The sequence below is a fragment of the Sarcophilus harrisii genome, chromosome 5 (genome assembly GCF_902635505.1).
Source record: "Sarcophilus harrisii chromosome 5, mSarHar1.11, whole genome shotgun sequence".
NCBI lineage: Eukaryota > Metazoa > Chordata > Mammalia > Dasyuromorphia > Dasyuridae > Sarcophilus > Sarcophilus harrisii.
The window spans coordinates 175,904,536-175,918,526 of record NC_045430.1 but is presented as its reverse complement, the minus strand read 5'-3'; the positions used below and the strand labels follow the sequence as shown (position 1 = coordinate 175,918,526).

General features: G+C 36.2%; 1 protein-coding gene across 1 annotated transcript in view; it reads right to left on the bottom strand.

The window, feature by feature from the left end:
- SND1 (staphylococcal nuclease and tudor domain containing 1) overlaps window positions 1–13,991 on the bottom strand; it is a 468,465-nt gene that overhangs the window by 410,712 nt on the left and 43,762 nt on the right. The window contains exons 4-9 of the mRNA XM_031939005.1: window positions 13,835–13,913; window positions 10,751–10,911; window positions 9,117–9,208; window positions 8,359–8,517; window positions 6,956–7,062; window positions 1,467–1,557 (exon numbers count right to left, since the gene is read on the bottom strand). Coding sequence (XP_031794865.1) covers window positions 1,467–1,557; window positions 6,956–7,062; window positions 8,359–8,517; window positions 9,117–9,208; window positions 10,751–10,911; window positions 13,835–13,913 — 689 coding nt within the window. The remainder of the gene's footprint in view (window positions 1–1,466; window positions 1,558–6,955; window positions 7,063–8,358; window positions 8,518–9,116; window positions 9,209–10,750; window positions 10,912–13,834; window positions 13,914–13,991) is intronic.

The window sequence follows — 13,991 nt, the reverse complement described above, 5'->3', positions numbered from 1 at the left end:
GAATAAGCATTTATTAAGCACTTACTATGTGCCAGACACCACATTGGTGAAGATATACCATAAGTTCTAAGGATGCAATGAAAAGTAAAAACATCAACCAACTGGATTATAAACATGAAGAAGAATAAGTTACAAACATGAAGAATAAAATGTAAGACTAGAAAGACACACACAAAGGAGCCAGACTGTGAAGGATTTCTAAGCAAAGACAGGACTTTATATATTTGATACTGAAAGTAGCAGAAACAATGAAGTAAGAGGCTGAAATGGCCAGACCTGTGCTTTAATAAAATAATCATTTTGAAGGATTAAGTATCCTATGGGTGAATAAGAATGTTGGGGAATGTTTCCTGACATATTTAATTACCTTCTCATCATTCAATTCATAAAGAAGGAAGGTGTGGAATCCAGCCTGCCATTAAAATTTTTCAAGATGCAAAAGAGGGCAATATAGCACTGATAAAATTCTGTAAAACATGAGCATAATTATCTAAACAACCACAAGGAAACAAGTTGCAGAATAAGGTAAGGGGGCTAACTTTAGCTATAGTAGTAATGAAGATAAATCCCCATAGAGTCTTCAGTGACACTACTTTAAATTCTAGTTAGAAGGCAGCAATCAATATTTCACAGTATGACAGTGCCACCTGGTGGCCCTATTACAATCTCAAAATTAGCAAAAGGGTCCAATGCAATCTAAGGATGGCAATGCTGACAACAACCAAGTAATTTTATTTATAGTCAGAGCCCTCTTTGATCCATTCAAAGCAAAGTTTCTTTTTTCAAATAAGGAAAAAAATAATAAAAAATCAGATTCTTGGCATGAAAGCCAGCAATCAAGCACTTTGAAGAGCCACCAATTTTACCCTTGCCACTAACCTTCAAAGTACTACATGTTGCAACTAAAGATAAATATGGATACAAGCCTCAGAATGGCCACAAGGAATTTCTCTCAGAAGGTCAGGATCTCACAGAAAGGCATAAGTGTATGTTTTTCTACTTTTTAAAGCTCTCATCAATCCTTTTCATAAGATTTCTAGCCCAATACATAATTGCTAGTGAAAAAATGATGAAGAGAAAAATCAGACTCATTTAACTAATAGGACCACACAGACAGTAGGGAAAGCAATCTAAGGTCCTATTAAGTGAACAGAATAACTCACAAAGAATAAAATTCTCTGAGCACATAAAAGGATCCTACTGAAAGATGTTATAATCCAACACTGCCCATAATATATTCTACTCCATTGATTTTTCAGAGAGAATAAGCACCAATTTGTGAAGAGAAATACAATTTTAAAGAAAAACAATAACCCAGGACTCTAGTAGAAAGCCTGAAAAGTTTTCAATATTCATGCATATTATGTTTATATATACTTAAATACCTATTCTTGAAAACAAGAATTTAAAGTCGCCTTACTGGACAAATCTGTGTTCTCTCTGGTCTAGCACTGTGAATGACTCACCTTTGCAACAAACTGCTTGTCCTTTTGATCCAAATTAGCTGTGGGGGCCACATAGTCTCTCCATATTCTCAATTTTCGCTCCTTGGCAAACCTGGCAATAGGAATCAATCAGTCAGTCAAGAAGTATACATAAATCATTTGCTCTGTGCCAGCCATAATGGTAAGCACTAGGATACAAAAACAAAACAAGAAATGGAGAAGAGACTATTCTTACAAAATACTTTGGTGGATATTCTTAACCAGAACCAGAGCCTCAATTCAAGCCCTTATTGACTGCAATACTGAATCAAATTAGCCAGGTTACTGGAAGAAAGGTCACAAAGGGAGCCAAATTCCCCCCAAAACAGAATCCCCATCAACAAGAAGTCACTACATAGGTAGGATGCTGTCATATAAAGATGTGTACGCTTTCTCAATTCCAGTAGAGTAACAACTTCCTAAATATGGAAGAAGCACTAGGGCCCTGTTTTGACATTCAATTGCTGGATATATCCAGAGCGCTTAACTCCTGTCTGAACTGTGAAAGATTTCTAGTGACTCATATCTTTATTCATGACCCTCCAATACCTTTGTGGTTAAATAATATGAACAAGACTGTCAATGCAAGAAAAAGCAGCACTGTTACAAAGAGTCAAGTAAATTTATACAAGCAACAAGATACTGCATGGACTTGTATGAAAAAAGTTACTGACACGATTTATAAACATGACACCTGAAAATGAGGGAAGAAAATGGACAAACCAATAGATGACATCAATATATCCTTCTAGACCACTGTCAATAATAAAAAAAAAAAAAATACCAAGAGCAAGTTTTTAAATTTCTAATGCCATCATGTCATATGTCCAGGAGATTTTTGTTTTTGTTTTTTTGAGCAAGCCTCTTTCAAGAAGTCAGAACATAACTGGGGAGTTAATAAAGCTTGTCTTTTACTAAAACAGAAGGACAGACCAATTTGACTGGGTGACCACTTATCAGAGATACTGAGAAAAGATTCTTGTACTAAGTAAAAAGTTCAACCAGATGATGTCTAACACATCACTAACAATAAGCTTCCATAAAACATACATGAAGAAGGAATCAAACTTTGTGATAACACATTAATCATTTTTAATAGAATGTATGAGAAGAGATATAATGCAAAATCTATGAACTCTTAAAATATCAATAATCCTAAAGAAAATGAGGAGCAGTAAAGTTTGAGCTTTGCTGACTACCAAAGGAAGTAATACATGTCTTTGTATGTGCTTTCATCTATGTTGATTCACCTCAATAAGTCACAAGATCATAGTGAGAGCCCATGCAGTCCAAAGTGTTCATTTTACCAATAAGATAATGGATGAAGTGATATCTAAGTTCTTACAAGTAGCATCTGTAGTACTTGCTTTCTCTTTAAATTACCCTGTGTGCCAATAACCAATGATTACAGTAATCTAGCACTGGCCAATATCTAACATCTTATCCTAACATACAGTCAACATGGGTTCATGATTTAGACATAAAGGGTGCAAATTAAGGAAAACAAGGGATAGTTTATTTCTCAGATCTGTGGAGAAGGAAAGAATTCATGGCCAAAGAATTAGAGAATTTTGATTACATTAAATTAAAAAGGTTTTGTACAAACAAAACCAATGCAGCCAACATTAGAAGGGAAGAAGAAAGCTGCATATCAAATGCTTGTGATAAAGGCTTCATTTCTAAAACATAGAGAATTGACTCATTTATAAGAATGCAACTCATTCCCCAATTAATAATTGGCCACGGGATATGAATAATTTTCACAAAATGAAATTAAAGTCATTTCTAACCATATAAAAAAAGTTACAAATCACTATTGATTAAAGAAATGCAAATTAAGACAACTGTGAGGTACTATTTCAGTTCTCAAATTAGCTAAGATGACAGGAAAAGATAATGACAAATGTTGGGAGGGGATGTGGGAAAACTGGGACACTAATACATTGTTGGTGGAGTTGTGAACTGCCACTGCAGAGAGCAATTTAGAACTCTGTACAAAGGCTATCAAACTATGCATACCTTTTGATCCACTGGTGTCTCTACTAGATCTGTATCCCAAAAAGATCAAAAAAAAGAGGGAAAAGGATATATATGTGCAAAAATATTCATAGCAGTCATTTTTGTAGTGGCAAGGAACTAGAAACTGAGTGGATGCCCATCAGCTGGAGAATGGCTGAATAAATTATGGTAAATGAATGTAATAGAATATTATTATTACTGTAATAGAAATAAGCTGATTTCAAAAAAAAAAAAAAAAAAACACCTGGAAAAATGTGCATGAATTGATGTTAAGTGAAGTGAGTAGAATCAAGAGAACGTTGTACACAGCAAAAACAAGATTATGTGATGAACAGCTGTGATGTGATGGATGTGGTTCTTTTCAACGATGAAGTGATTCAAGGCAATTCCAATAGACTTATGTTGGAAAGAGCCATGTGCATCCAGAGAGAGAACTGTGGAGACTGAATGTGGATCAAAATATAGTATTCATAGTGTTCTCACTTTTTGTTGTTGTTGCTGTTTGTTGCTTTTTTCCCCTCTTTCACCTCTTGTTCTGATTTTTCTTGTTCAGCATGACCAATATGGATGTTTTCAAAAATTGTACATGTTTAATCTATGTTAAATCATTTCTGTCTATGGGAGGTGATGGGGAGAGAGAGGGAGAAAAATTTGGAACACAAGGTTTTGCAAAGGTGAATACTGAAAACTATCTTTGCATGTACTTGAAAAAATAAAACATTACTAAGAAAAAATTACCCTGTATTCACTTAGTTGTACATATGCTATATCCTCTAGTAGAGCACCTCAAGAACAGGGATGGGTTTATTTTTGTTTGGTATCTATCACCTATCATGGCACCATATGCCTAATAAACATTCATTAGAGTGAATTTAATGAAATAAGTAAAAACTAATAATATGGAAGTTGCTGTCTGCAAAGAACAAAGAATGTAATAGTAATAGAATCTATAGTAAAAGAGATGCAAAATCTTTCTTCATTAAAAAATAATTAAGTTCTTCAAGGAATTCAAGTTCTTCATAGAAATGCTCAGAAATGTAAACTCTGTGCTTAAGGAGGATTTCTTCAAACTTGAATTGCAGAATTCCTTGAAGCCTCTAAAGCTAATTTCCTCAGCAACCACTACAAGTAGACAGTCCTTTGCCATATTTTGAGTACCCTAAGTAGATTTTTGTTTACAAGGAAAGAAGAAAGTAAAATGAGACTATTAAGAAATCAGAAGAATTCTGTCAGCTCAATTCATGTTGCTATAAATCTCTTGGATCTATGATTCAAAGGCAGAAACCTACAGGATAAGTAAAACCTGTGCGCTCAACAGGATTATTGAAAAACAGAAGAGTGAGGTGCTAATGCTGGAAAGATACTTTCAAATGTAGACACTCAAGATCATCAGGTATCTGGGAGTCTGCATACCTAACTCACATTTGGAAAACCAATAATTAAAATGAAGTTTATAAATAATCCCAAAATTGTAATTCTTAACATCTTTTGCCATTTTTCCTGACACTCTGACATATCACTACAGAGGTTAAAAAGGGTTACACAGGACTGAGGGGCATTTTGTTTTTTAATTTATTTCAGGAATTGCCACAGCTAAAATAAATTCTTCACCAAATGGCCAATTTCCTAAATGATGTCTTTTGTTTCTTATTTTTCCAAATTCCTCCAACTTCTGCAGCAAAGAAAAGCGAAAACTGGCATATATTGAAAATGCCACAAATGAAAAAATAAACTAAAATGTCTAAGTATAGCAAAGGTTTTCCTTCATTCAAACCAACCTTCAACTTACATAGGTCCATAAGAATACAAGAGAAACTAATGAAGATAACTAATAAAAAATATAAGCAAAGTTAAATGTGGCAAAAAGTCTATTTAATGAAGTGACTTTTTCCCTTTCCACCTCTTTTTATAAACACACTTGCTTCTAATAATTATGGAGTACACAAAATATCAAAGTCCAGAAAAACAATCTTTCTGTTTTACTATAATGCTAGCAGTTTAGCACTATTATTAATAACAATGACAGGTAATATTTCTGTATTTAAAGTTTTCAAATTTTGTCATATATAAAGTGAGGATGTTGAACTAAGGTGTCTTCCAGTTCTATATTTTAAGAGTTTATCAAGTAGGTAGTAGAAGTATTATGCTCATTTTGAAAATAAGGAAACTGAAGCTCTAAGCTGGCCAGGTATATTAGTAGGGGATAAATCACTGGACTTCAAATCAGTAAGACGTGAATTCAAATTCTGACTCAAACACAGAAGCTATATATCTGAAAAAGTTATTCAATCTTTTAGAAGCCTCAGTTTTTAAAAGCAAAACTAGCAGAATCTACTTCATAGAACTGTTGTGAGAATCAAATGAAATGACATATGAAAAGAACTCTGTAAACTATTATAAATGTTCAGTGGTTTATTAGTCATTAAGGTGGTTAAGTGACATGCCTAAAGGCTCATCATTAGTTTGGATTAGTGCTGAAATATAAATACAATTTTCTCGACATTCTAATGTCCTTTACACGACAACAAGATTTCTTATATTTTCAGTTCTTGACACTTCCACAAGTGTCAGAAAACTCAACAAGAAAATCCATTAAAAATTTTTAATAATAAAATAGTCATTTTATTAGGAAAATAAACTCTGCACCCATTATGACATTAATGGGCACTACAGAGGTTAAAAGGGAGTCACATAGGACTGAGGGACATTTTGCATTTTAATCTATTCCATGGATTGCCACAACAACAAAAATTCCTCACCAAATAGCTACTCTCTACCCTCAACTATTCTACACTGGAAGCCTGATTATATTAGTGCCCAGCATGGACACTTGGATCTATTCCCGACCTAGCTTCGTTTTTAACTCCTCCTGAGGCAGCTTGGTTGCCTCTTGCTCCCAGGAACTTACCACGGTGATGGAAGACCTAGATGAGAAACAATATCTGCCTCAGCTGTTTGCAGTGCAGAAGTCCCTCTCAAAAAAGAAGAGACTATATAAATCAGGTATGTATCCAGTCCAGAAATACTTTTATAAATAAAAGCCGTGGAAAATTAAGAAGAACCAAATTGAGCCTAAATTCTAGGAGCTACTAAACAGTTAAGTCTTTTTCTCTCACACCCATTCCTGGCTTGAACAATGGTTTCCATCCTCAATAGCCCTTTTATGGATAAGCTACAAGTCTCATGAAGAAGTCAAAACCATTCTAACTTCATGGTTCATCTAACAAAATGGCTCATACACATGAAAGTACTCATTTCCTCCTCTTAAGCTAGATTGATCAAGGTAACAGATACTGCATACTGGGACACAACACTAAAATCATGAATTGTATGGTAGGGGAAATTTTCCTAGCTACCATAAAGCCTTCTGGAATGTTGACAGAAGATGGAAGACTTCACTGGAAGTCACTTATCTAACACCTTTCCCACTGAAAGAGTCCAACACACCTTACCTTTCAGCTGCTCTCAGTTTCTCCGCACCCCTTGTGTATACTGCAATCGACCAGTCTACACAGCGTGCAAAGCCTTCCTTAAGCAAAAGCTCTGTGATGTTGCCATTCTGGAAAAAGGGGCAGATGGAGATTGAAGGATACATTAGAATCTCATTATATAGCAAAAAAATCTAGTCACTAGTCCTTTCCTTCCCATTCACATAAATAGTCAAGAAAACTATCTCTTGTGAAAAATTGGAACAAGAGGTTTGGCAATTGTTAATGTTGTAAAGTTACCCATACATATAACCTGTAAATAAAAGGCTATTAAATAAAATTAAAAAAAAAAATTAAACAAAAAAACACACAAAACTATCTCTTGATTTACAGGACCCTGCCAACAGGACAATATCAAAAGTGAATTCTTTCAAGTAGATTCTACTCCAGAGTTCCAGTGAAAAAACAAGCAGAACTCATTTCAATAGACCTTCTAGGAAAAGCATGCTGGTCCCTTTGGTAGCTAGTATGTCTCACTCTTTCCTTCTTTTACTGGTATTATTCTTTTCCCATTCCAAAGGGAAAATGAGAAAAGGGGGAAGGCATGGAATGACTCAATTCTAGCTCTTATATTGGAATCTTCACTCTAACAAATTCTAGTCTGTCCAGTCTACAAATGTGCTCTTCTGGGAAGGCAAATCTGGATCCCCATTCTTCTTGCTTTGGGTCAAAGAAAGGACAGTTTATATAGCAATTACAGGATATACTTCAAACTCAGCCCTAACAGCACAACTACCAGCATGATAGCTTTAATCCTGATGTAGGCAAAAGACAGTAATAATAATCACCACAATTTAAGAATGATAAATTTCCCAAACTAGCAAGATCATTTCTCATCCAATTAGCACCCAGTAATCAAAATGGGCATTTGAGCAGTATCATCTCAGTCACAAATCTTGGACAGGAGTAATGTAGCTACTGCTATTCAGGAACAGTATTAGGATGCACAAAACAGAGTTAAAAGCATCAGGAGGGTCTCATGTAGCTCCAATGATGGTAGGCATCATCCTAGAATCTAAAAGCATTATACTCTCAGTTTATACAAGCATTTCCTAATCTGTCTCAGCTTGAACATGTATCTTTTGAGAACAAGCTTGAGGCAATTTACTTTTTTCCTAGTAACCTAAGGAAGATTACATTCTAAATCTCTATAGCAATGATAAATGACCACACATCTGTATCTTTTCCTGCCCAACTAACTGATACTTCCTTAAGTGTCTCAAAAATCAAAGAAGTAAGTGGGACACCAATTCAGGATATATAAAGATTCTTTCAACCACACACAATTTCAGGATGCAAACAAGAATCCTCCCATCCCCAAATTCCTCTTCCTGTAACCAAGAATCCCCATTTATAAAATGACTCACCGGATGAAGGACAGTGCCCAGCATGTTCTGGTTGTGGGAGCTCTCCAAAATAATCTGTACATCCCTCTGCAATAATCGGGACTCAGTGAAGAATTTAGCCTCAGCTGCAAATGGCTCTGGTGTCTCAGGACCATCTAATTCTCTTCTGAAAGTTGGACACTACAGGCAAAAGCAAGTATCAGATTAGCCATTGGCTCTGTCCCACTCATCCTAATAATGTAGGTCACTCATTCATAAATCAGACTGGAACTTCCTCAAGGAAATAATCTCAAGAAAATTAGCTTTAAAAGTTTCAAACAACTTAAAGGCATTATTGCTAAATGATAATAAAGCTGCTATATAATCCCAAGGTGGCTTTAATTAGGGTCAAAAACAATGTTTTACCAAACAAGGAATCACCGGAGTTTTAAGACCTAATTATCTCATAGGAAAAGATAATTTGCAGCGATACAAGTCACAATCACCCAGACACCAGAATATCTCAGCCCTTTCCCATAGATTAATAATACCTTCAGAAGGAACCCCCTTCTCTAAATCTTCAACCAAACAATCCCTAAGAAATCTGTTTCGATTTGAACCAGTTCAAATTAATCTCACTGCAGGTTTTAAACCAGGACAGGAGAAGGGCATTCTTTTCAGAATGGAACAACTACCCTCAAGGTCAAACAACAATGAAATTTAGTATCATATGCTATAGACTACCTGCCTAATTAAAGGGAATGCCCTACCCATCCAATAGCCCCAATGCACAGCCTGACCTTGATCCCTGAGAGCATGACTGTGACCAGATAATACTCAGGCAGGAGCAGAGCTCTGACCACACTGCCATCTCGCACGTGCTCGATGATAGCTGTATAACAAAAAGAAGAAATTAAGTCTTCTGTTTTTGAAAAAAGCCATTACAGAGAGAAGAGAGGCTATAAACATTGAGAAGAATATAATACACTAAAATACACCCCAAATGCCAATCACACACACCTCTATCCAGATATGAGTGAAGTAAAAATATTCCCTTAGAGAACCAATAGCAATTGCAGCATAAGAAGTTTCACAAGTTACCATTAGGCATGAAATGCCAGGTCTATAACGAGGCTAAACACAGACAAATCATTCCCAGTTCCTTTCAAAAATCCTAGTTCCACGGGCCCTTTGACAAGAGGATTTTTTCCATGACTTGAGTTGTTAAATTCTAAATGGGTTGTGATGATTTTATATCTATTTATATAGAAGTACATAATAGATGTGTCTCACTAGCAGAGTAGAAGTTCCTGGAAGGAAGAGATTATCAAGGCCTAATGCATGCCAGATGCTTAATAAATGCTTGTTGAATTAGATTGAGCCTGTATAGCTAAGGCAATTGTCTTAGTCCTTTTTCCTCCAGGCCTAGAGCTTTTCCATTAGCAAGTCTATAATTATCTATCTGAAGACTATCACTCACCAAGTGGTGAGTGCTGTATACAGCCAGGATGAAGGTGGTGGTCAACATCCTCATAACATTTACAAGGCCCTATAAGATTTGAAAAAAATGCTTTACAAAGACTATCCTGTTTTATGTTTCTGAAAACTCTATGAGAGATCACATTCATTTTAAAGGATGAACAACTCAATAAGTGATTTGCCCAGAGTTCCAGAGCTATTCATTGTCTAAGCTCTTCCTGATTCCAGGTCACCAGACTTTATCCAACATATGGCTGAGCTGCCTTAAGCACAGGATTTAAAGTGCATCAAATCTAAGGCTTTTATTTTACATGTGAGAAAAATAAGGTCCCAGAGATGAGGTGACTTATCCAAGCTAACAAATGTATAATCAATATCTGCTGACAATACTTGGAGTTCTGGTAGGAACCACCACTTTTATTGGTGAAGAGAGGTGAGGGTACTCCTCAGTGACACTGACCGGAAGCTGCTCTGCAGCTTGTTCTCTTTAAAGACTTGCTTCAAGCACTGGGAAGGTAAAAGACCTGACCCCAGGCATTTTGTCAATGTATGTCTGAAAAATTTAAATCCACAACTCCCTTCCAAGACAGGGGAAGGGATAAGAAAGGATTTTAAGTTCTCAACTGATGGACGATAATTCAAAGTAAACTAAAATGTGTTGTAAGCCCAGGAGCAAAATGTTTTTGAGGAGTGGAAGGAGATTTGATAGAGAAAATCTATCTAAGAACAACATCAAAACATTTTTTCCTTTTTAAAATGTGAAACACATGTTTATGAGAAATGGGCTCAAAATCCTTTCTAGGTCACATGGGTGCACCCACATTATCCCACTCAGATTCCACCTTGACAAGGGTCTCTTACTTTGAATGAACTACAGAGAAAAAGAAAACCCAACTTGTCAACATGAGATGCATCTGGGCACTCTCTCACTGCAACCCCTAGCCAAGGGACTCACCATTGACTGGCTTCTGGTGGTGGGAATCCACAAAGTGCCGAGGATTGTCGATGGTGTACTTGAGGTCCCGGATCGTGTGAGAGCCGTTCCCCTCACTCCACATGCCTTTTTTGGCCATCTTTGCCTGGTCCTCACATTCAGCAAGCCGGTTCTGCTCAGGGCTGAGACAGGGACAAAAAAAGGTCAGCCGGCGGATAACAATCATCTGAGTACCTGGGAATATCAAAACATCTGGCCAACATGACATGTCAGATATCAAGGCCTCCTCTAGAGGGGAGACAGAGAAAGATGACCATCCATGCCATTCCAGATTCCAAACTGAATCCACTCAAGCAACATATTTCAAATCATAAAAATGAAATTTCAATTACTATGGCCATTTTGATGGAGTGTGGCCTGGGCAAGAATAACACAATCTCCCTTCACTACATGTTTAAAAATCTGGTTCTGATTTCACTGATATACGAAAATGAAGATCAGAAACTTATATAATTACCAGTCTTAAAAGAGTTGCGCAGCTCACCCCCAAGATCACCCAGCCAGTATGTGCTAGAGGCAGCCCTGGAACCAAGAACTTCCAGACTACAAGAGTGGCTCTCTATCTACTACCTTATGCCAGCTCTTTCTCACTACTAGGGACTCAACAATCTGGAAATATGGATGGAAGTAGTTCAGCTTAGAACCTTGCCAGGAACTCCTTTTAACAAGACCAGAATTAAGAGTAGTTTAGTCTCAATTCAAAAAGACACACAATTAGTAAAGTCTATAGAAAGTTCTTGAAGAACACATACAATATTGCTATTTTCATTGTTATCACCAAATAAACTAAGCACTAAATAGAAATTTGAACAAATCTGAAGAACATTCATTCCTTATCACTGCAAACCTAAGGTATTCTAGAAATGAAACAAGAAGTACCCCACTGTCTAGAGCAGAAAGTCCACATATACAAACGACTTATCTCTATTCTTGATGGCAAAAATAAGTTGAACTGTTCATTTAAAGGCCTTTCAAAGACAAAATCTAAGGATGTAACTAACATCCCTAAGAGAGCTGTGCCAAGTTAAGGTTCCACTTTTCCCAGTAGGAAACTTTAATGCCTAACTACACAGCACAGAGTTGGCACTGAATTGCAAGTACAGAAAGTTTCCCAAATCACCAGCCTGCAAATTCATAGTAAGGTAGCTATATTATTAGAATTCATATTACATAGCAGAAGTTCTTAACCTAATGTCTATAAACTTCTTGGGTTGTTTTTCTAAGTTTGCAAGCTGTTTTCAATATGGATGGTTTCTTTTGTAGTTCAATGTGTTTTATTTTATGAATTTCAAAACACTCTGGAAAAGGATTTATAGTTTTTACCAAAATAGTCAAAGGTATCTCTGACATGCAAAAAGTTTAAGAACTCAGATAGGGTACAAAAAATTAAATAATATATTCTAAATTTTCAATAGATGACAATAATGTAGCGTAAGAAAAAGAAACAAAACTAAATACTAAAAACAAAAACATTTAGACCTATACTCATCCTTGGAGAAATATGGATTTGGTGCCTCTTGTGCAGTTTCCATTTTTGAAATAAATTAGAACCTTACCTTGGCAGTCTTCTGGGGTTTATGTTTACTCTATATTTACAAGGCAGAATGTGTGTTCTTAAAAAATATTTCACAGAAATTGAATGGATGCCCATCAATTGGAGAATGCCTGAATAAATTGTAGCATATGAATATTATGGAATATTATTGTTCTATAAGAAATGACCAGCAGGATGATTTCAGAGAGGCCTGGAGAGACCTACATGAACTGATGCTGAGTGAAATGAGCAGGACCAGGAGATCATTATACATTTCAACAACAATACTATATGATGATTAATTCTGATGGACGTGGCTCCCTTCAACAATGAGATGATTCAAAACAGTTCCAATTGTTCAGTAATGAAGAGAATCAGCTATATCCAGAGAGAGAACTATGAGAAATGAGTGTGGACCACAACATGGCATTTTCGCTCTTTCTGTTATTGTTTGCTTGTATTTTTGTTTTCCTTCTCAGGTTGTTATACCTCCTTTCTAGATCCAATTTCTCTTGTGAAGCAAGATAACTGTATAAGCATGTATACCTATATTGTATTTAACATATACTTTAACATATTTAACATATATTGGACTACCTGCCATCTAGGAGAGGGAATGGGGGGGGGGGGGGGGGGGGGGGGGGGGGGGGGGGGGGGAGGGGGAAAAGTGGAAACAGAAGGTTTTGCAAGGGTCAATGTTGAAAAAATTACCCATGCATATGTTTTGTAAATAAAAAGCTATAATAATAATTAAAAAATATATATTTCACAGAGCAAGCATTCTAGCAATTGTCTATGATATAAATTTTGGCATGCTTCCAAAAATATTACCTAAACATACACATATTTGGAAAAATAGTGACCCTGCCATCCTTGCCACTAGATAAATACATCCACCAGTCTATCACTCACTTTACATGCTAATACATATCCCTTCAGTTAGCCAAGAGCAGAGATCGTATTATGAAGTTATTATGAGAATTTAAGTGCTATATGATCGGGTTTAATTACTACTGAAGATACAAAGGGACAGGTGACAGGACAGCACATGAAATCTCTTAAGTCTAATAAACATCTACAGATACCTCTAAGAGTCACGCCATTTGGTAGATATATGATTAAACAACATTCTTAGGCCACACAAGCACTTGCCTCACAGGCCAAAGTATCAAACAAATGGGATGCCAGTGAGGCCAAATCCAATATTGCACTTCATACCCATTACTAACACTCCTAAACTTCACTTCCCAAAATGGTAAATTCACACCACAATCAGGTAAAAAACAGGCCTGTTACTTGTTAGAAACTGAAATCTTCTCTCAAAATCTGCCTAGATATAGGTCTAAAGATCTGAAATGGCAGTAGCTGCTTAGACTTTTTTCTTCTGTTTCAGTAAAGCCATCATGCAGCTACATGCTTGTCAAGAACCACCAAACCCTTAATGTTCTTCCAGATATTAATTAAAACAAATTCTGGAATGTCCAGGAGGAAAGAAGAAAAACCGTACATACTTATTGGCTCGGATGCCTTCTCTCCGACATGCTAAGCCTTCCGCAACCAGTGACTCTGCAATGTTTTCCCCACTTGTATCTGAAAAAGGGGGAAAAAAAATTAAATGCAACAATCAAGCCCATGTCTATCAGCAATAAAACTTGGAAAATTTTATCT